We start from the raw sequence: 23,345 nt of genomic DNA, 5'->3' as shown, positions 1-23,345 counted from the left end.
CCCCAGTCGCCGCCACGTTTGTAGCGCTCTATTTTTACCGGCCCACACTCCCACACCATCGATGTCTGGTCCGCCACCATAACCTAGCACACGCGTCGCGGTCGGGCAAAGGGTTCGACTAGGAATAGCTTACCAGTTTTTCGCGTATGGAGGGTGTTTTCATTACGTTTTAATCGTTGTGCAGTGGTGAAATATGAGTTGTGAGGGTGGTATGTGTGCGCGGGCATGTTGCGCGGCGTGTTGGCGCATGCGCGACGTGAGGCGGCGGCGCGGAGTGGGCACGGGGGCCGCCGCGGCCGCACGTGTCGACTTGTTGACGTCTCCGTTGTTGCAGCCACGAGGGACGTGAGGGTGTGGGGATTTTTTCCCCAAGGCACCCTAAGGTTAGGAGCACGCCATGTCAAAGTTATAGAGCTAATTTGTTTAGTACTACCGGGTGGCGACCGCGTGTCAGCCACATGCAATGTTGGCGAGTGCGCCAACCGTATGCGGGAATTTATTATAGCATTCGCACGAGTAAATTATTCACTCGATTTATATAATATAATTCAGTTTGGATTATTTATTTTTCCATTGCTTTAGAACATGTATATGTTTTCGTCGTCATGCTTATAACATACCATAATCGGTATTGTACCTGTCATAGCTGTGTAGCGCCAAGTTTCACCGGAGGTTTCACGTTTTACCTATTTCGTTGGGGTCAAAAGGGGTAAGTAAATAAAAATTACTTCTTTATAAAAATCAAAGATTTTATTGTTATGTGGTATACCTTAAGATTTGACATCTTAAGAACCTTTCTTAATAAATAAAAAAATCATAAACGTTTACAATCTACAACTCCACACTGAAGTCTGGTTGTCCAACTTAATTTACATAATACTTGCAACTAATTTCAAATAAACAAAGTAAAAAAATATCTCTTTAAATTGGTTAACTTCGTTAGTGTTACATAAGGTGAAATTACACTGTTTACCTAAATGTATTTCATGGACAGAAAATTATTCGAAGCAGTGATATAGAAAGTATACACAAACTATGCAGATGAAATAGAAGTTAGGAAGATGCATTCGAAGAAATACTGTGATGACAAAAGTTCTAACTAAACTTAAATTATAGCTAACTATACAATTACACGTGCTTGTACAGAGGAGCCGAATATTTTGCAATTGGGATCTCATCAGAGCAGCTAAAACGAAAATGAGTCTTCGAAAACCATGCTTGCGCTTGCCAGTATACTTTATACATTGTTTTGTCTATTTATCATTCTGCGTTCAAAAATGTGTGGCATACATTCAGGCTCTCCGTGCAACACAAATGCACCTATTTATAAAAGGAAGTAAAGAGATGCATTCAAATTTGAGTCTAATATTCGGTCGGCTAAGGTTATAATTGTGGTTCTGGCACATTTCACTAATGCTACTTCTTATGTGGCCCACATGGCACTTGGAGGTGAAGGTCTGGTCTATTACGTTTAATATTATAAGTTAGATACGAAACATATAGTTTTTTAATTAAGATAAGCACAAAGGTTTACCTTTCTGTTGTTTTCAAAATAGGTATATGTTTGCCAATGGGAAATATTAGACTTATATCTGAACGCCACTCAATCATGAGAGCACCATGTTATCAAAACATAGTTAACTTGTACAACTTACGACTAAGTACAAAAATATAATTAGAAATAAACTTTACACCTATATTAAAGCTGAAAATGTTAATATCGTGGGCGAAAAACTGTTGCGATTCTCTTGAACTAACGCGAGACAGAGTTCGTACTTCGTTGAACATTCATAATTATAAAAGTAATACTTACTACTAGCCAGGGTTGCCATCCTTGCGGGTTTACCCAGATTTGTCCTAGTCGGCCGAATGATAAGCATAAATTTTTAATTGAAAATCTGTAGTTTACATATTTACAACTGTCAATGTTTTATTTACAAGATCAATTTATTTTACAAGTAGCAGCCCTGGGACGAGTCTAAAACAAAATATAAAGAAAACAATAGAAAATATAAATAAGTATACACCTATAATGTCATGTTAGCTCAAGAGAACTAAATAAGAGAGTACAGATACACAGATTTATAGAAGATAATTTATCACAACTGTGGAATATAGTAAAACGTATCTATAAAATAATAAATTCACATGATTGAAGAGTCGCAACGAATACAGCGGGAAATGGTATCAATATCACAGTGGACATGATATTATATACACATCAACTTTAGTACAAATCAGCTTTTTCAAACAAAATCAATGTAGCAAAATCTGTATACTGTAAAACTAATACATTACATGCAAAAAAATGGTGATCTCATTTCATAGAAATAAGCTTTCCTACCTAATTACGAATATCACCAATGGATATGAGGATCTAAATATACTTGCAGTAACGGTTACGTCTCTTGATAGTCAGCCGCTAATTGACACGATCACACACAATCATGTTATAAAAATACAAAAACATCACGTAATGGTGCGTCCACTCACGTTGAAATAACTTTTTGCAACATTACTTAATGTTAGTGAGCAACATCTTATACAAAACTGAACAAAAGCAACTCCAGTGTGGACGCACCGTTACCATGTCAAACTGCAGCTCAACCTAACTAGTTTTAGTTTTTTTTAGGGTGCCGTACTTGCCGTAACGGAATCCTATTAACCTACCAGTAGCCGGTTGAAATGTTCACATATTTTGTATTATTTTACCGAATTTACGAACAAATAATACGGTAAAAATACAAGCGTCAGGCTTGGTGTGGTTATAGTGCATCCACTACCACCATCATCAGCCCATTACAGTCCGCTGCTGGACATAGGCTTCTCCAAAGGCGCACCACAAAGCCCTATTCTAAGCCTTCCAGCCACCTTCTGCATGTCGTCCCGCTTACCAGGGGTCCCACGTGTCCACTCCAGGACACGCTTGCACCAGCGGTAGTCGGTTCTGCGACAAATGTGACCACCCACTGCCACATCAGTTATAGTGCATACTATAAAGTATACAACAAATAATCAATATTCGACTAAATATGGGCCTGACAAGGAACATAATAAAGGTAATTAACGCCAAGTTCAAATATTTTATAACGCCGTATTGCGCTATATTATTTACCCCCATCGGTTAAGTTCACCCTCGGTACGCTGGTACGGCACCCTGTCGGAACGCGAGACCAACTCGCACAAGACCAAATATTACATACAAGTATACATAGAGCTTAATTAATGACAATTATAAATTTAGGAAACGTTGTTATTCACCTATCTATTTTATTGCATTATATTTGGACGTTAATAAATTAGCAGTTCATAAGAATGATATGTACACCGCTGTACTTGTGTCTGTCACATTAACCAAGCAATGTCGGTTGCAGACCGCGAGCTTACTTTAAGCTTAGCTCGCATAGCTGACGCTTCATACACGCTCCTTGACGCTTCAATAACGTTATATAATTGTGTCCAGACTGCAAGCGTACTATGCACCATGGAAAATCGCGAGCTAAGCTAAACAACTTCGCTTAGCGCGCGGTCCGCAACCTGCATTAACCCATATTTTGTATTACTCGTCATCTATACGCTTATTTTTTCCTCCTTTAATTAAAAATACAATAAATATACGTGATTTTAAACTTATTAGTAGACAGTCCATTATGAAGCTAAGTTGTCGAGTAATACAACGTAATGCTACTCAGTTCCTTTGATTTCGATTCTCGATTTACATGCAACATTGAATATATGTTTTAATAGTAGTACTATTGCTTTTTTTTTTTCTAAATCTACCGGACTCTACCGCCATGCTATGTTTCAATATTATTTTTAAATCTAAGGGCAAGTGTGTCAAACATCTTGGTGTTCCTGTACTTACACATTCTTCATACCCTGTATTCCAGTCATTTACTATTCACATACAATTGTTTGTCACATTCAAATCTTTTTGTTAATTTCAACTGGGTTTTGAAACTGATAAACTAATTCATAATGCCTCTAAAGGGAAAGTATAATAATTACTTTTAACTAAACTATAATACAAAATTGAAATCACTAAATGTTCAAAAAAAAATACACAAGGGTGGTTAAAAAGGCCAAATCGAAGCATCTAAAAAAGCAATATTGCAATTTGACCTTTGATGTGGCCTTTTTAACCCCCCAAGGAATAAGTTTGCTAGAAAATCTAGTATCTTACTATTAGATCATTTTTTGTAATCTTTGTTGTTTTTATTTAATTTACAGTATAATGTAGAGTGATACAGAATTTGTCGCTTATGTTTTACTATTCCAACAGGTAGAGTAAAACCTTTTAAGTCTTTCTGCCTCAAGTCATAAATTAAGAGAAGCAAAGTCATTGTGTCACACAACCTCGGCAGCGAGGTCTCGTTGTGTTCGCATCGGTTAGGTTAGGACCCATTCCCGTTTGACAAGTGTACCCCTGCGATTGCTGATGCCGCTGACGTCATACCATATTCCCATGGTAATGTAAGCGGTATTGTAAGCGAGTATAATGGCTCAGGTCACGAGTGGTGTACGAGCAGCGCGTCTAGCGCTGGGAATGAACTCATGTACTTTTAAGGCTGACGCCGCTGAGTCACACCATACAGGCTCGTTTGTGATATTCCTGTGGTAATGTAATAGGCTAGGGCTGTGGCTCACGTCACGAGTGGTGTGCGAGCAGCGCGTCGAGCGGCTCGGTGTGCGCGGATTGAGACGCCGTGTGGGCGGCCGTGAGGGAGGACACCACGTGCGGCGGGATGTTGATCTGCACGGGGACATTCATGTTGGATGATGTCGGTACCTGTGGGTGGAGGTAGTGGTCAAGTTCTAACTATCATAACACTTATACAGCAATCCTTTACTAGGAATATTTTTGAAAACCGCAGTAAAAAAACCCTAAACAAATGTCTTTTTCTATAATAACACATATTACAAAAAATAATCGTGAGTTTCCACCACAGCGGAGGAAAGGGCAGACGTGCGGATACGACCAATCATAGCGAACGAGAGCGAGAAAACGCGCTGTCACAGTCCCCTTAGGGGGTGACTGGTCGATTCTCGGCCATTTCCGCTCGTGTCCTCTCCGCTTTGGTGGAGTGGTCCTCGTTGTGTGTACTGACATGTATGGTGATCTCGGGCAGGATGGAGCCGCCGGGCGCCAGCGGCGGCTGCGGCTTGATGTCCACGTCGCCCGCCGCCTCGTCGCGCGCGCGCTTGTGCTCGTGCGAGCGCGTGTGCTTGCGCAGGTGGTCCTTGCGGTAGAAACCTGCAACATTATACTTGTAAGATCATACATTCAAAGAACTCTTTAGATATAAAAATCGTTTATGTGACAAATAGATCTCAACCTCTACATCTTAACAGCTGGACAAATTAATAAATAAATAACATCCTTTCAACTGTATTATCGTATGATTCAACTTGTCCTTTGGCGTCCCATGTCTTCGTCCATATTGGACAATTTGGACATGCCTCTTCGCCGACTGACAATATTTTTGTACGAGACACGTCCGAACATAACTTCATGCTGAGGCGGCAACTTACATTTAGGCACCGCACGATATTGTAAATTAGCTATAATAAGTGTGCAATAAAACTTCAGTGACAATACGTTTGTTTACTTTCTCAACTTTAGATGCACTCGACAAAGAACTTCAACTTAACCAACTTTAAGATATACGGGCTACAAACTGTGGCTCATACAATTTCATTGGACCGTGTATGTATGTGATGTTACTGACCCTTCCCGCACTCGCCGCAGAGCTCAGTCTTGACGCCGGAGTGTATGACGGTGTGCAGGTTGAGGTGCTCGCGCCTCTTGAACCCCTTGCGGCACACGCTGCACACGAACGGCCGCTCCGGGTTGTGGCCCAACTTGTGTCGCTCTAAGTGCTCTTTGCGTTTCAATCTGTTGGGGAAATGGGTTAAATGAATACATCTTTCTATCGTGTGGGTAGTGAGGTGGATTACCAACCTCATCAACCCTGGTGTCAGGGTTGTCATTGAGCCGCCAAAGGCCACTGACACGGCTCATGTAACGATTACTCACTTACATCAGTAAATAGTAACCGGGACCAACGGCTTAACGTGCCTTCCGAAGCGCGGATCATCTTACTTTCGGACAATCAGGTGATCAACCTGTAATGTCCTAACTAAACTAGGGATCACAAAGTGATTTCCGTGATATGTCCCCACCGGGATTCGAACCCGGGACCTCCGGATCGTGAGCCCAACGCTCAACCACTGGACCACGGAGGTCGTTAAATAAATACATCAATATAAATAAAAGTACATTGTTCACCAAGGGAAGAATGTGGCCGATTAAGGAGGGTGTAGTTTGATAACACTTAGCGTAATCCTAACCGCTTGTATACCTTAACCTATTCAATCACTGATGCATTTTTTTTTTCACGAGATGTCTAGTTGTAACATTATTATCATCACTTTTTCTTTTTCTCTTTCTGTCTAGTTACGTACTTGAGAAAAATACTTTTTCCTCTTTGGTGTGGGTTGTAGAAAAATAAAACTATGTACGTACCCAGCCCCACAGATGCCGCAAATGAACCGTCGTTCGATCTTGTGCACTATCAGATGCATCTCGAGCTGCTCCTTCTCAGGGTAGGCCATCTGACACTCGGGACAGCAGAAGATGGGCGTGCCGTCCGACGCCTGCGCGATCACAACCTGCCCGGGCTTCGGCCGCGCCGGTTTCGGCGGCTTCTTCTTGTATTTCTTCTTCTTTTTGCTCTGTATCCTGAGAGTGCCGTCTGGAATTTACAAGAAGGATTTTCCATTATAAATAAATAAAAATAGCCTTTATTCTCTTGACTTTAGTAACAATGTAAGGTTATACAAAGTTTTTTTTTAAAGAACGTCTAGGGCCCTGTGCCGAGGTTTTTCTTGTAGCTTCTTTTCCCCGGCTATACAGGTTGTGAGAAGCTGCAGTAGTTTTAGGCGAATGAGACGTTCGTTATGTAAAAATTGACGATTCAAAGTGTAACTATGTTACCTACTGAATAAAGATATTTTAGAATTTGAATAAAAAATAAAAACTTTAAAAGTGACAGTCCTCTAGTTCTAGTAAGATTTCCATTTAATTATATCCCACATAGGTGGTAAACGATTAACTCCGCCCCGCACCAATTCGTATCAGGCGCCGACCTCACCTCCTCTGAGTCTTACTTTAGTCTAAATGGCCGTAAGCCTCTAGGGAGTAAGGGAGAGAGCGTGCGAACTGTCTCCGCATAGGATTGCAATTTGTGTATGGAGTGTCCAAGGTGTGGTAGGATTAGAATATGGGATATCGAACATTGGGCGACTATGGTGGGGATAGTTTCCGCACATCAGACACTACCGGCTAGATTACAACAAATATATTGTACCTTCAGAGAGCACAGCCTCGGTGACTATGTCCTTCTTGTCCCGCGTGTCGGGCCCGGAGCTGACCTGGATCTCGATCTGCTCCACGCGCTTGTTGTCCGAGGGGTTCAGCCGCAGGAACTGCTGCAGCGACACTGGCAGCGCTTGCGCTTGCTACAAATATTACACAACAATACTTAGGTACAGGTTTGATTACACAAAATTGCTTATTTGATTGGGAGCGAACATGAATATCATTGAACGCTTTCAATCCGCGTTACTCATCTATCCGGACATATCGTAAAAACTGGGATTGTGTACTGTTTAACATGATAAGTGCTTATATTGAGTAAAGAACAATACTACGTATAGAAAGGTAGAGTTACCTCACCCATTCTTAGTCTTATTTTAATCTAAATGATCATAAACCGCTTAGGAGTTATGAAGTGCACGCGCGGGCTGTCCGGGTCGCCAGCCTGACACGGTAACACTGCACACGTACTTGCCATGGTGACAACGACATACATCATACACACACACATCCCATTTCGGGGTGTGCTTATTGGACATCATCTCGCTAGCATTATCCCGTTTTCCATAGGGTCCGCTTACCTAACTTGAATATTTGACAGTTCCGGTTTTTACAGAAGCGACTGCCTATCTGACCTTCCAACCCGCGAAAAGAAAACCAGCCCAATACAGGTTAAGTCATATACCTCCGAAAATGCATTTCTCTGGAATGTGGGATTCCTCACGATGTTTTCCTTCACCGCTGAGCACGCCGGGTGAGCTTATTGGACAATTTGCTGTTAACTTCCCACTATACGATTCATCATATTCATTTTAGAACTTCGAATCAAAAGTGGCGGCAAGTTATTTTGTACTGAGCAGATGTGGCTAAATTATTTCAGGAATGTATACATTTAGTAATATTTTACCTGTGGCTGTAATGTGTTGAGGTACTTGATAAGGTCTGCCTGGCTGCTGCCGGTGACTTGCCACGACATACTGTCGCTCGCTTCGGTGCCTTGCGAGCTTTCCTGAAAATAAAAAAAACATAATGGCGCTGTAAAGATTTCCCTTCGTTTAACCTTCTTAATTTCATGGATAACAGTTATGTGCATCTTTTATCTATGTTTTGGGTATAAATGATGACCCTTTTTATTATACCGAGACACACTTAGATCTTTCACCCATGTTTTTTCTTTATTCATCTTTCTGTTTTGTGTGACTTCTATACTGGATTGAGAACGAATAAAAACAGAACACATTCACCTGATTATTAATTCCAAAGAATTACGTAAAAACCAATCGATCATCATGTCTGTGTTGTCCCATGTGTGGCTACAAACCCTCTGACGTGAGTTTATGTTTGTAAAATCCGCGGCGTATAACAAAAATTATAACAAAAATTCCGTGCTTCGGAAGGCACGTTAAGCCGTTGGTCCCGGCTGCATTAGCAGTCGTTAATAACCATCAATCCGCACTGGGCCCGCGTGATGGTTTAAGGCCCGATCTCCCTATCCATCCATAGGGAAAGCCCGTGCCCCAGCAGTGGGGACGTTAATGGGCTGATGATGATGATAACAAAAATGGCCGCCGTACGCGCCGGTAGCGTCTGCATTGTCGTGGTTACGCGTTGTACCTTGCGGTTCAACTTATATGGCGCGGAATATATTGTTGAAAGTACTCACATCATCATCGGCGATGTCATCAAACTCCTCCTTGATGACGATGTTGTCGACGTGCTCGTTGTTGTTGTTGCTGCTCGTGTTGTTGTTCACCACCTTGCCGTCCTCTATGTTGTTGATTATTATCTGCTGGTTCGGCGTTATGAATACCTGCACAACACGTTTTTATTATAGTACGCGTATGTTCATGATGGTCACACTAATAGGTAGACAATATCATGTCTGGTTTTTTAGATGATTGACGTGTGATATGACTTTAGGTCGGAAATTCGGTGGCATATTTACCAAAACTTGATGGTCACCCATAGTTAGTGGGCCCTGTTTCCCGCGTTTAGACTCTAAGATGGCCCATTATGCGTAACGGTCACCCATAATATAGAGTTGAAATAACCGATCACCTATATTTGACTTTTTAAAATAGCAATAATTTTATTACACCGTACAGCCCTTACACACATACACCATACAGGCGTAATGCTATGTTATGTTAATAATAATATTTAAGATGATATAAATAGTACCTGATGTTGAATTTGTTGCTGCTGCTCTTTTTCCTGCGTCTGCGCCTGCGCCGGTTGTATGAGCTGCATCTCTTGCGGCATGGTCACTACTTGTAGACCTACGGAAAAACCGATAGATCACAAACTGACGATGTTGTATGAATGGTTAAACATACACACACAGATTTTATGGAACTTCCGAGATCAGTGGTACCCAAGTAAATGAGTACGTATACTACTAGGTAAGTACGTAAGTATGTTTAAGTACGCGGCATTTCAAACCTGTACCGTGTCGGTTGAGTAGTACGCAAGAAAATATTCAATTTAATTCATTCATTTGGAAATAACCAATACAATATACTGGGAGCCACTGTTCTAGATGGAATGGTAACGCGACGAAGGGCGCTATCTATTATCATCAAGTAAAGTGGAAAAGGTGCTACAAAACTATTCAGGATAAATGTAACAGTGTGGCCTCGATTCCTGCGGACACCTCCTAATTTTAAGTTACACCCATCAATTTCTTATTCTCCGAAAAAGAAGTGTCTTAAAGGAGATGTCTACAGGAAACAGGACTAGTAACCCATTTTAACTTAAATTTACGGTGCTAAGAAAATATAATATTGAAAGAATGGTTATGGGTTACGAATCTCGACCTCCTGCTTTATTTATTTATATTTTTTTTTATCTTTTTTCAGAGTTGACTCTTTGAAAAACTATGTTAAGTTCATTATTTTGAAAAACAAGATTTTATTTTTATTATAGTTCAGAGGAGAATAAAGTAAACAGACAACAGATAATAGTTAGCTACAACTGAAAGGTAATGAAGTGAAACACACAGTTAGTGAACACTTACAAGACAAAACAAATGAAATCACCTGTTCGCATCCTGAATGTACCTGCGTTTACACAAAACTCCGTTTTAGAATTACGATACATAATCTACTTGCGCGTAGCAGCTTTCAACGATTTCAGAGGCTAAATAATAATGTATGCATCTATAATTAAGAGAGCTCCTAAACTCTTTATGTTTGTTATTTGATAAGTAGACACCTGGCTGGGCCGAAGGAGGTTCAGCGCATATTACAATAAGTAAAGTATAAATAAAACACACAATAACTGGTTCTTACCGCGTTTAAATCAGGGATATGAGATTCCCGATATTTCGACACTGTTGCAAATGCCATGATCATGGCATATGATGACATGATGATTTAAACGCGGTAAGAACCAGTTATTATGTGTTTTAATTATGATAATAACCGCGTAAACTTAAAACAATGAATAAGTACAGTATCTTCATATATAACGCGTCTCGTATGTATGTGTGTACAAACACGTATGTACCAATATTTCACTCAATAAGGGCAGCAATGTAGACCTTGACCAGGAGATCTACCCAAACCGTTTTTTGCTTTCGATAACACTATAGAATAGCATGGGAATGATATAAGATAAATAAACGTCACTTTTTTATTGTGACCAACCCGTTATTTTTGCTTGAAAATTACTAATGTAACTTTGTATTGCAATAACCTGTTGTGTTCTTGTGTAAACACGCTCATACAAATCGCATAGCTTACTTTTCCTATTCAAAAGCTAATGTTAAGTTATAAAATAGTATATTTACCTTCAGGTAGCGTGTTTCCGAGGAGTTGGATCCCTCCGGCTTCGTTCTCAGGAGAGTACGCCACTGTCAGTACCGCTCCTCCTTGAAACCAACAACAACATCGTCTCACAAATCGAGTCCTTTCTTATGTTAGTAATCTTCCTCTATCGTGTTAGTTGTGAGGTGGATTACCAACCTCGCCAACTCTGGTGTCAGGGTTACTCTTGAGCTACCAAAGGCCCCGGACATGGCTCATGTAACGACTACATACTTACATCAGTAAGTAGTAACCAGGACCAACGGCTTAACGTGCCTTCCGAAGCACGGATGTTACTTAGGGACGATCGGGTGTGGTCAGTCTGTTATGTCCTAACCAAACTGGGGACCACAAAGTGATTTTTATGATATTGGTGAGCCCAATGCTCAACCACTAGACCACGGAGGCCGTTATGTTAGTAATGATACACCCTATCGTATATAACGTTTCGTTGCTCTAATAGAAATAAAGAAAAAATCTTAGACAACGTATATCTCGACATGTATGCACGCCGCCATAAACTTTCATTACTATTCTTCACCATTTTGCTGTATGACTACTCTGTTGTGTCAGATTGGTTTAGTTATTGCGACTTTCTCGCTTATTGTTCTAATGCAACTTAACTATGTTCTTGTATGTAACTTTGTAAATTTAGCTGTAAGCTCCCCAAATAAAATAAAATAAATAAATAAAATAAAATGCTGTATTTAAAATAATTACAATTTAGATAAATTTTTCTCATCTTTCTTAAACTATCGTAACTAATTTGCATACTAGTGTATTGTTCATTTAAGTTTTGTTATAGGTTTCTTTTAATTTTTAAATTTCGGTTCAATAGTTAACGCAATCTGTGATATCTTATTGGCTAAGATACACTATGTAATTAAAACTGCTGTTGGATATCTTATGAATTAAAATAAAATCTCGAGCACTAAAACGTGTCTATAGGATTTCTTGTCTTAATGGACGTCTCTTCCATACACTTTCAGCCGGTCGATGACCCGTCTCTTTCCTTTTCGGTGGATAATAAAATTACAGGTATAACGTAAAATAAAATTGAGAGGTGTTGGAAAATTGAGAGAGCTGGAATCGGCGCCGGTACCCACTTTAGGACTCTGTCGCACTAACATATTTGACATTTAGTGAGAATTACAGATCAATTTGTCAAAAAAGTTAATGTGACATGGTACCAAAGTGTATACATATTAATGCTCGTGACCGTACGTCACTAACCTTGTTGGAAGCCTTGTATGGGTATTTGCATCTGGTATTTGGGCTGCTGTTGCTGCAGCATGTTGGGGCTCAGCACCTGGATCTGCACTGTCGGTTGCGGGTCACCTGCATCATATGGTCACTTTCATTAATTATGGGCAACTTTAAGTGCCTCCAAGACACTGTATAAATCACATGGAAAAGATGTATGACGCCATGATTTCTTTTTTTTTTTTTTTGAAGGCCATGATGATGAATTAGAGGTAATCTTTTTAAATCTAGCTATATTTCATTCATATCCTACCCGCCAAATCTGATTCCTATTTTTCAGCAACAAATAAATTGCATTAGAGATTAACCATTTGTTACTTGATTTTGTTATATTCATATGTAGTGTGTACTCCTTATATTTTCCGATACCTATGTCGTAAAAACCGACAGACGGATTGTGTCCGTGATGTGTAGTCGATGGGCTGATACCTGAGACCTATAACCATATAGTTTTATTATAACTACCCATCTTAGCAGTTCATACAGCATACAGCAGTTCATACAGTTTTATTTTGCTTTAATACACTATTTAAAAATGAATACAGTTTCTGACATAACGTGTGCTGTATGTAAAAAGAAAATAACACGAAAATATCTGAAGTGCACTAAGTGTAATAAATTTTACGAAATATCGTGTGCTAGAAATGTCAGTATTCAGCAGTTTAGACTATTGACAGCAAAAACAAAAGATACTTGGAAATGCACACCATGCACAAAAACAGCGCCAACCACTAAAGTTAAAGCTAAGAAGCAAAGTCATATAAAATCTACAGTATCTAGAGCATCAACTTCTGCTTGCCCCACGCTGTCAAAGAAAAATGCTGAAGCTGCAATTAGCATAAACTCAAGCGTCGTCGCGTCCCCTGCCGAAGAGAACAGGAGTTTATCTAATCAACAAAATATAAACTCACCTATACCGGATGAAAATACCCATACAGACTATCTAGAGTCAACGCCTAAAGATTTTTCTCCATCCGAGAACATTACGCAACGGCAAAAAATTATAATAAATGTATTGACGGAGAACAGTTTTTCTTCACTATCCACTGAAGGTGAAGAATTGGAAGCAGATACAGATTTTGTCCAGGAATCCAGCTTTGAAGCATTGTATAGACAGAGCGTAAATAGAAGCTACCCAGGTCAAACCTGCAAACAGGATCTAAATATGAGCTGTCCAAAGAAAATGGTCGAAGGGCATCTCTATGTCGAACATCTCAAAAAAACAATCAGAACTTTAGAAAGAAAAAATCAGTCCGCTGACCAACAGATAGAACTTCTTCTTGCTGAAAATTTTGCACTAAAAAAGAAGTTAGAATTGTATAAATCGAAAATGAGTAATTTGACAAATAAACGTAGTTTGGTGCATTCTCCGTCAAAAAATGCTACCCTCTCCAGCCCGTTGACAAACTCTAACAAAAAGCCTAGAGAAAATATGTTAACACCTGAGTCTGTATACTACTCACCTAGAACAACAGAATCCCAAGAAAAAATATCTAGCTCAGAACGACGAAATGACAAACACACGACACTTTCTAGTACACAAAAAGTGGAGCATTTACCACAACGGCAGGATAAAGATTACAACAGCTATAACCATGACGTAGTGAAAGTACCTTCATCAACGAAAATATGTCTGATAAGTAGTAATACTAACAAGTTGTTGCAGATTGCGGAAAATAAGTTTGGAAATACCGAGATGTGTCACTACCTTATTCCTAATGGTGGGATTCAACAATTATTGTTATATGGACTTGAGAACAAACTAAACAATTTTACACACAAAGACTTCTGCATAATATTTATGGGAGAAGGTGACTTTGAAGTTACTACGGATTACCAAAAATTAGTCCTACTTATACGACAAGAAATTCAAAAAGTGCAACACACAAATGTAATCATATGTTTGCCAACGTATATACTATCTAAAACATTATTTAATCGTAGAATTGAGCTCTTTACCAAATATTTATGTACAGACAATAACTGTTACAAATATATGTATATAATGGATTCTAACTTACATTTGTCTTATAATTATGACATGTTCTCTTATAAATCAGGTAAAATAAATAAAAATGGACTTAGAATAATTTTTGACGATCTAAAAAAGTTTATTGACACTTTTTTTCGTAAATTATGACAGTTTTTGTAATGATTCCAATGTTAAACTTTTTCGACATCTAAATATATTATGCCAAAATGTGTGTGGTATTACTAGAAAAAAAGATCAATACGAATTATACTTAGATAACTTCATAAATAAAATCCAAATTGTATGTTTATGTGAACACTTCCTTACTATTGAATCTGCACCTAATTTATTTTTTGAAAATTATGAAGTTGCCACTTTTTATGCTAGGAAGAATAAAGTAAGGGGTGGATCGTTGATTTTGGTAGAAAAAGGAAGACGTGTAGAAAAAGTAGAATGTATACGATTCAGTAATATGGAAAATTTTGAAGTTTGTGGAATTAAGGACCTAGAGACAGATGTTTATGTTTTTAGTTGTTATCAGAATAATAGGAGGTTTAACATATTTTTGGAAAGATTAGAATTACTGTTGCAACACTTCTTCAAAAAGAAATGTATATTGTGTGGAGATTTTAACGTTGATATGCTTAGGGACTATGACAATAGAGCTGCCTTTTTAAGTGTCTTAAACAGCTATAACTTTACTCATCACGTAAACTCAAAAACTTTTGTGAGAAATGATGTAGAGTCATGTCTTGACAATTTTATAACTAACTTGCCGCATGATAGCCTACACGAAGTAACTGTAGATCACAACGGCTTGTCAGATGGTCATGCTGCAATCATTGCTAATATGAAACTGGAAACCAAATATAAGTCACATCATGAAAATTTTGTGTCTATTAACATACGTAAATTTAATAAAAAAAAATAAAGACGTATTTAGAACAAGATTCCAGAGTGTCAAATGGGAGAGGCTAGGTATTAATGGCTTTATCAAACAATTTAATAAAACTTTTAAGATATCATTTAAAAAGGTCAAAATTAAAATAAATATCAAAAAGACCAATAACATCAAATGGGTTACGAGAGGTGTAAAAGTGTCCAGCAAAATGAAACGTATGCTGTGCACAGTCAATAAACAAAGCTGTCATAACTCTATCATTAAGTACAGAGACTCGTATATTGGTCTGTATAGAAAGGTACTAAGACGTGCAAGAGCGCTCACAGTGCAATCAGACATCAAAAACGTAGCCAACTCTTCTAAGGGTGTTTGGAAAGTTGTTAATAAGTTTACCAGTAAAACGGCTATGTCAATAAAAGATAGACTTACATTGAAAATAAATAACAGAGTCATGCAAAATCCCAAAGAAATCGCTGAAACTTTTAATGAAATTTTTGATTTTGGTAAAAATTTGTTGAAGTGTTTCTTGCAGTCAGGCTTGGCTACTCTGACGAAAAATACCAATCGAGTGCAGTCTAATCTCGCTTTTCGACCTACAAATCCGGTAGAGATAAAAAAGATTGTTAAAAATATGACCTCCAAAAAGTCATGCGGCTATGATGACATACCAATAACCATTATCAGAGACAATATTGACATTGTGGCTGACCCCTTAGCGCATCTGTATAATGAATGTCTTAGATTAGGTATATTCCCCGATCAATTTAAAATATCGAAAATTATTCCCATATACAAGAAGAATTCTAAATTCGATCCTAAAAATTACCGACCCATATCGCTTTTACCGGTACTGTCTAAAATATTGGAAAAAATTCTTAAAGACAGACTCATGTCACACCTGAACCGCAACTTAGTTCTGCATACGCGGCAATTCGGTTTTCAAGCAGGTATAGGAACTAGTGAAGCAATGCATGCTTTGATTGGTGACATAATGACTGAGATCAACGATAAAAAGAGAGTTGCTGGCTTATTCTTAGATTTAAGCTCCGCATTTGATATGGTGGATCACGAACTACTTTTAGCGAAATTAGAACATTATGGTGTGAGGAATCAATGTCTTGATATGTTTAGATCATATCTTACCAATCGCAAGCAATTTGTAGAGTTGAAAGATATTGACGAAGGTGTAGAGCATATAGCCACGTCAACGCTAACTAATATAACTCGAGGTGTCCCACAAGGACTGTTTTGGGTCCAATATTTTTCATCATATACATTAACGACTTGCTATACTATATGCAAAACCATGTTCCTCAGATACACCTTATAAATTTTGCTGATGATACAAACGCTGTTCTCTCAGGAAATAATACTGCTGAATTAAATGTTCTGCTGCAGAAAACTATAAACGTATTTAAGTCATGGTTCACCTCTAATGGCATGATCATTAATAACACCAAAACTAACATTATGTTGTTCAAAACTACATCTAAAAATAATGACTCATTGACTGTAAATATAGATGGACATTCATTAGCTATGGTAAATGATGTAAAATTTCTGGGTATTAAAATTGATTCATTCTTAAATTGGAAACCAGAATTAAATGCTATCGAAAATGTACTTAGTTCCGCGTGCTATGCACTATGCTGTATAAGAGATGTTTTAACCACAAATCATCTAAAAATGGTCTATTACGCCCTGATCGAGTCAAAGTTTCGGTACAGTATCGCCTTCTGGGGACAAAGCTACAATTACAATTTTGAAAAGGCTTTTAAATTACAAAAAAGAGCAATACGCACTATTGTACGTATTCCTCCATGGGAATCTTGTAAGCAACATTTTATGACACTAGGAATTCTTACTCTCCCATGCCTTTATATTCTTGTAACATTAACGGCTTTAGTAAAAAATAGGAGGCATTTTGAGACAGAAACAGAGATGGAAGCACGCTTGAAAACCCGGAGGAAAGACCTTCCATACATATTTAATCCACGTTTAACTATAGTTAAGCATTGTCCTCAGTATCAAGCAGTAAAGCTATATATCTAAAAAGCATAACTGATCTTAGAAAATTTAAAGTAGAACTTAAGTCATATCTTTTGAAGAAGTGTTACTACACAGTTGATGAATTTTATAATGACAATGAAAATTGATTATGAAATTAACATGACACTATTGTATTATTATTTTTTTTTATATATATATATTTCTTTTTTATTGAACTTGACATCCTTAAATCTAAATACCTTTGAAATTTTGACATTATTGCTTAATTCAATTCAATTCATTGACATTGTTACTTTGTTTTTGCTATTTAAATTATTATTAATTGCTATAAATTTTATGTTATTAATTATTTTTGTATATGTAAAATTGTTATGTTCTTGTCATGAAATGTTTAAATATGTTAAATGGATTATTATTATTATATATAATGTCGAACACAATGTAAAAATTGTTAACGATTACATAAATAAATAAATAAATACCAAAAGTGGCTGCAAGTTGCTCGATAATTTGTGCCTCTGCTTAACACATTAGGGATTATTCGTTTATGTATGAAAGTAACATATTAATGTTAGGGTTCCATTTTTGGGATTTTTTTACATAACTTCGGTACATAACATACATAACGTCGCCTTAAGGTGGACGCGCACCTAGACACGCCGTAGGAGCCACACGCGCTGAAGTCATTGCATTTTGCGGCGCGGATAGGTTCGCTCGCGATGTTGCATACTATTTCATAGAAATCTCAATTTCTTTTAATCCGGCTATAAATTAAGACCATTTTTGGGAATGAAGCCCTAATGTGTATGTATTAGTTTAATGCTACACTAGTGTAGTACTTACCAGGCTTGGCGCCGGGCAGCGCGATGGGCACGGAGATGAGGTGCGGAGTGGCCTGCATGCCACCCGCGTCCAGCGCGCGCACGTACTGCACGCCCTCCGACCCCATCACGCCCACCACCTGACAAAAAATATATCAAAAAATAAATTATGTCTAACGTAGTATCATCAGAGAATACTTATTGGAAGTAAAGAAGTGTCTTTGTTTTCATTTTAGCTAAATTTTAAAAAAATACAATGGTAATCAATCACCACATCAGAATGTTTTATGGCTCGATAGCTCCTGAGCTATCTTCCACTTCTCCTTAGAAGTGGCGCAGGAAACTGATCAATACTACAGATGATGAAAGGCACAAATCTTGGGTATATCTGGACATCACTGTGGACCAATACTAAGAGCAACGTAACTAGATAACTCCCCATGTTTAAAAAAGTGGTTGGGACTGAGAACCAGAGACCAGGGCCTTATTGTCTAACTCCATTATGTAGCTCACAATTCCTACAATTGTGTCACACTCTCGTCAATGAGAGCTCTTGTCAATGTCTTGGTTTTTTTTGTAAATCACAAACTGATTGCGATTAGATGTTGAAGACAAGAGGTTCCCAGATCTAACATAGTCTGTAAGCTAGTGTAGTAGAGACTACTCTCCACTGTTATTTCATTTACTTGTCTTTAGATTATTCCTTATTTATACAGACATATTGCTTCAATAGGAAAAGCAGTTACCTGCTGAATGGCGGTGCCATTGTTGGCTACATTCTGCTGGATCTTGGCCACTGGCAGCTGGCCGGTCGTAGTCACAAAGTGGGTCCCAGCCGACCCCACCGCTGAGAATGTTGCGAAATTCATCTCCTCCTCCTCCTCACTAGAATAAAATATCATAATGAAAGATTAAAAAACAATGCAAATGTATAGTTACTTAAGTCTAGACAATATGATATTTTCAGTCATTATATTTTTTAAGAAATATTATATTTTTGTGTGGAGAAAAAACTACAAATAGTAATAATTTTGATAAATACTGTCTATTCTTCTTTTTTAACAAAACATCTTCACAGTGTTATATTAAATAACATTCTTAAATATGAGGCAAGTGTGGTAATGTACCTAACAAAAATAAATATGTAACTAGTTGTGTAATATGCAAAGATTGCCTATTAGTACCTAGGTACCGACATGAAACTATAAATTACTGACATTGACAACTTGAAGTAATAATCACAAATAGCTTAACTAATTGTACCAAAAAGAAAGTTGTAAGACATCATAATCATAACACTACAATAACAAAGTGAAAGCAGGAAATGTATAACTGTAGACTATGTCTTTGATTTAAAAGTCCAAAATCCCAGAAAGAACAGCTAACATAAATCCTATTTTTATTTCTGATGCAAAAAGAGGTATTGTAATATTTGTAAACATTTGTTAACCAAAAGAAAGTAACAGCAAAATGATATCTAAGTGCTTCCAAGTGTTTTCATGAGTCAATGATGCAAGAAACAAAAAGGAAAGTAAACACTATCCCCATACCAAGAGGCATCCTCTCTGGTGGGCATTTTCTGCATGTCACACATGGCGAGTCACCGAGCCACCCCCACCGGCGGGAGTTCCACCGAATTATCGTCACTGACACACTATCCCCACGTCCCACCACCGCCGCGCCGCCTGGACTACACTGGGACCATGGTAGGGCACATACCACTGCCGACCACCACGCGCGACACACTACTAAAATTAATTCAAACGAGTGAGAGGCGAAAGATGGTCGCGGCGACTCGTGACTACAAGAAAGTGGGTTAAAGAAAGTTTTTTATGCAGGTTTGATAGTCGAGCAGCAAGTTGTGTATACACGCTGGCAAACGGCGCGTGTGTGTGGCTGTAGCGTGATGCTCACTTTCTCTTTGATACTTTCACAAGACTCATAGCGAGGTGTGGTTGTGGTTCACTGGCTGAGGCCACTTGGGTAATCCTGATACAAGCCTCTTAAGGCATAAACTATAACTTTGCAGATTGCAACAAAATGGTAACAGGTACTGTTAATTAGTAACTGATGCAATGGATGTAACTATAATAATTAATGTAGTTGGTAGGTAGGTATGATTCATAAAGTTAAACTTTGGCTATTACTAAGATGATAATATTACCTACAAATCATTATTTCCTACAACCCTACAACCAAGGTTTTCACGGTTTCATTAATCAAATAGGACTGTGATGTGAATAAATATATTTTGTTGTTGTTTTATTATATGAAGAGCCTGTTTTGCTATTTTATGCTGAAAAATTTATCCGTGGCTTTGATGACAGAACTAACATCAACCCAGCAAATTGTAGGGAGGTAACAGCATTTACCTATATAGATCATCATAATAGGTATTAATTACCCTGTTATATTTATTTTTTAACCAGCATAGGTATAGGGAGAAAAGACTAAATAACTGTAGGAATGTACTAGTTATTGAATTATTATATTGCACATTAATGATAGTTATTTAGCAGGTGTAGGTAGGTACTCAGTGGCTAGAAAGTTTTTAAGAAGGTCATGTCATGCCCAGTGCCATTGACCTTATTTTAACATAATAATATAGATATCTTGTTTATACCCAGTACAAATCTGTGGATAAAATTGAATTTGTAAAGTTTTATTAAGTTTTCAATATACCTATGACCAAAGTCACAAGAAACTAGACAAAGGATTTGTGTCAAAAATGGCGTTGCAAGACTAGTTACGCAATTACAAGAACTTTTACGTCTTATAAAGTGCAGTTTTTATTCATAAGTTTTCGAAAGCCCATATGATGGTGGGCGGACACAGACTGAAATCGAATCGAAGGTTGTTCACCCCTACCAGTTCCTTGCTGCGTCCACCGCGCGGACGCCACGCATCCCCACCATATGAGGGCTCCCCTCCATGCGCTACCGACACCAAATCACTCCCGCTCCCGGCGCTTCCTCCACCAGGAGCCCGCGAGAGGAGGGGTGGCACTCGTCCCTCGCGCGACGCCGTGTCTGTTCGACCACTCGGCGCGCCACGCGCCCTGGTTAACGGTACAACAAAGTACCGCTCCAGTAATAGGGTCATGGATTTTTACACGTAATAACGAAAACAAAATCGCAATACATACCTGTAACTTAATTTTAACCAAACTTTGTACGTTAAGTTTTCATTACTTGAGTAATTTATAATTCAAGACCATGTTTCATTTTAATTTTCAACACGTAAACAGCAATCAAGATTTCTTCTTGACAACAAATGAAGGAAATCCACCATTTTTAATTTTTGACAATTTCTTTGGTTTAGAACTAGATGGCGTACAAAACGCTAGTCTGTGATTGGATAATTTTGAATTTAGACAAGAAATAAAAGTAGCCATATGTAAAAAAGTTACATGGGAGTTTAAAAATTACTTGCAAAAACAAGAATAAAACAATAAGTAATTTCAAGATTTTAAATTAGATATCACCATTATTTGGTTGTGAAAATAACATTAGCATTCAGGAATACTTACTACAAACATTAAAATACACAGTTTTAACATTATGGGCCATAAGTATTAAAAGTAAATACACACTAAACATAACAATAAATTACACACAAATCTTCAACCACAAACATTACATTAAAATGGAAATTGTTGTCCAGTCCTCTGTATTCTTTCTAAATGTAATTCAAACAATAGTTTGTTTTCGAAGTAATAGTTACTTTGAGACAAGCTAACGCCAGGGTCATAGCTCGGTCTCTGTTCAGTCTCTGATGATGAGCTTGGTGAAGAGATTCCATTTTCTGTTGTGATTCCATTTATCTGACTAGTTTCTTGAACTTGTGCGCTTGTACTAGCTAGGTTATTGTTTATGTGTAGGTTATTTATTCGCTTTGACAAAGGCATGAACTCACAACTGTCATCTTCTCTGGACCTTTTCCTGCAAACCAAAGATTACTTAAAACATTGCACTGATAAATTACTACTAAACATCTCAGATCTTCACGTAACATTATAAATTCCACTATAATAATAAAATATACCTATTATTCTCTGTCATACTTCTGAGCATATAGTTTCCATTGTTTTCAATAGTTGCACTCCAGTTTAGAGTGGGACCTTTGACAAAAGTCATCTGCTCACTTATTATTTCCAAATTAATGAATTACAACCGCCACTATAACATCAAAAAATATTTCTCAGCGTGACATATAAAAGACAACGAGAGGCCAGCTGAGTACAGCTGTCTCTTTTGTTTTTAAATAACAGCGACATCTAGCTGATCCATTTCAAACCACTGCTTTGCGTTTCGGTATTCCCTACTAAATAAGTTCAATAAAATCCAAAATAACGCTAAATACAGTAATCAAATTACATTCTTTAAACAATTTTAAATGCTTTTTCCACCTAAACAATAAACATGCGAAATAAAACATTTTCTTTACGAATCTAAGCTAAGGCAAACAAAGCAGTTACAGGACTTGTAATAAACAACGAAACGAACCCCTTTTCATCAGTTTCTGTATGCGTCGTTAGATGGCAGCATGAGTTAGGAATTCGTTGTTTTACTGTTTTGTTGTACATGGTTGACACTAGATGGCTGAAAAGTATTTTCTTGTAGAAAAAAAATTGATATACTTATTTATAATATATGTATTTATTGAAACCTTATGAAATACACTTCTCATCAAAAAAATCGAAACACTTCCGTTTTCATTGTTTCTGTCCGAATTTAACACAAAAAAGAATTCATACGATGAAAAAAAATACATAAATGTATAGCTGGCAGTTTGGCCATTACAGTAATAAGCGAAAATTCTAAATTCAAAATTAGAATTTCATTTGTTTATCTTATAAACGAAATGAATCACTGTTTTGAGACAAATGTGTGTTTAGGGTTGGAGTACATTTAGCGTTTAAAAACTAAAAATTGGCGCCTATCCTTAAACTTTTTGTTTTTTATTTCAATACTGTGACTTTGGGACGTCTGAAAAAAGGTTTTTTTTCTAAAACGTATGGATACTTCGCCCACAGAAGCCGCCCAAGTTGTGGCATTGCTGGATTCTGGCCTTAGTCAGCGTGTTGTGGCTGCAAGACTGCATCTAAGCCTGTCATCTGTTCATAGAGTCTATAAACGTTATCGGGAGACTGGTTTGTTCACGCGCCGTTCAGGATCTGGCAGGAATCGGGTCA

The 23,345-nt window shown here is 37.8% G+C and overlaps 2 protein-coding genes across 8 annotated transcripts; both read right to left on the bottom strand.

The window, feature by feature from the left end:
- Positions 1-728: 728 nt before the first annotated feature.
- Positions 729-21,457, bottom strand: LOC126368891 (zinc finger protein with KRAB and SCAN domains 5-like). 7 transcript variants are annotated; one of them, XM_050013109.1, is made up of 14 exons: positions 21,297-21,457; positions 18,898-19,036; positions 18,174-18,291; positions 12,418-12,522; positions 11,169-11,249; positions 10,417-10,437; positions 9,560-9,657; positions 9,042-9,188; positions 8,286-8,387; positions 7,371-7,521; positions 6,527-6,755; positions 5,730-5,896; positions 5,109-5,254; positions 729-4,789 (listed from the first exon to the last, which is right to left on the bottom strand). In XM_050013109.1, the coding sequence occupies exons 2-14, from the start codon at positions 19,018-19,020 to the stop codon at positions 4,649-4,651; spliced, it is 1,629 nt and encodes a 542-aa protein (XP_049869066.1). In that variant the 5' UTR covers positions 19,021-19,036; positions 21,297-21,457; the 3' UTR covers positions 729-4,648. The 7 variants fall into 7 exon arrangements, with proteins under 7 accessions (XP_049869066.1, XP_049869060.1, XP_049869061.1 ...); XM_050013103.1 differs by lacking the exon at positions 21,297-21,457 and adding an exon at positions 21,020-21,187; XM_050013104.1 differs by lacking the exon at positions 21,297-21,457 and adding an exon at positions 21,020-21,187 and having other exon boundaries at positions 11,169-11,246.
- A 151-nt stretch (positions 21,458-21,608) lies between these two features.
- On the bottom strand, positions 21,609-22,392 carry LOC126369000 (uncharacterized). Its single transcript, XM_050013281.1, has 2 exons — positions 22,196-22,392; positions 21,609-22,092 (listed from the first exon to the last, which is right to left on the bottom strand). Exons 1-2 carry the CDS (start codon positions 22,285-22,287, stop codon positions 21,792-21,794), a joined length of 393 nt encoding a protein of 130 aa, XP_049869238.1. The 5' UTR covers positions 22,288-22,392; the 3' UTR covers positions 21,609-21,791.
- Between the last annotated feature and the right edge of the window lie 953 nt (positions 22,393-23,345).

Source organism: Pectinophora gossypiella, chromosome 8, assembly GCF_024362695.1.
Source record: "Pectinophora gossypiella chromosome 8, ilPecGoss1.1, whole genome shotgun sequence".
In the NCBI taxonomy this organism is placed as follows: domain Eukaryota; kingdom Metazoa; phylum Arthropoda; class Insecta; order Lepidoptera; family Gelechiidae; genus Pectinophora; species Pectinophora gossypiella.
The sequence above is the reverse complement of the archived record's forward strand: the minus strand, read 5'-3'. Positions and strand labels throughout refer to the sequence as shown.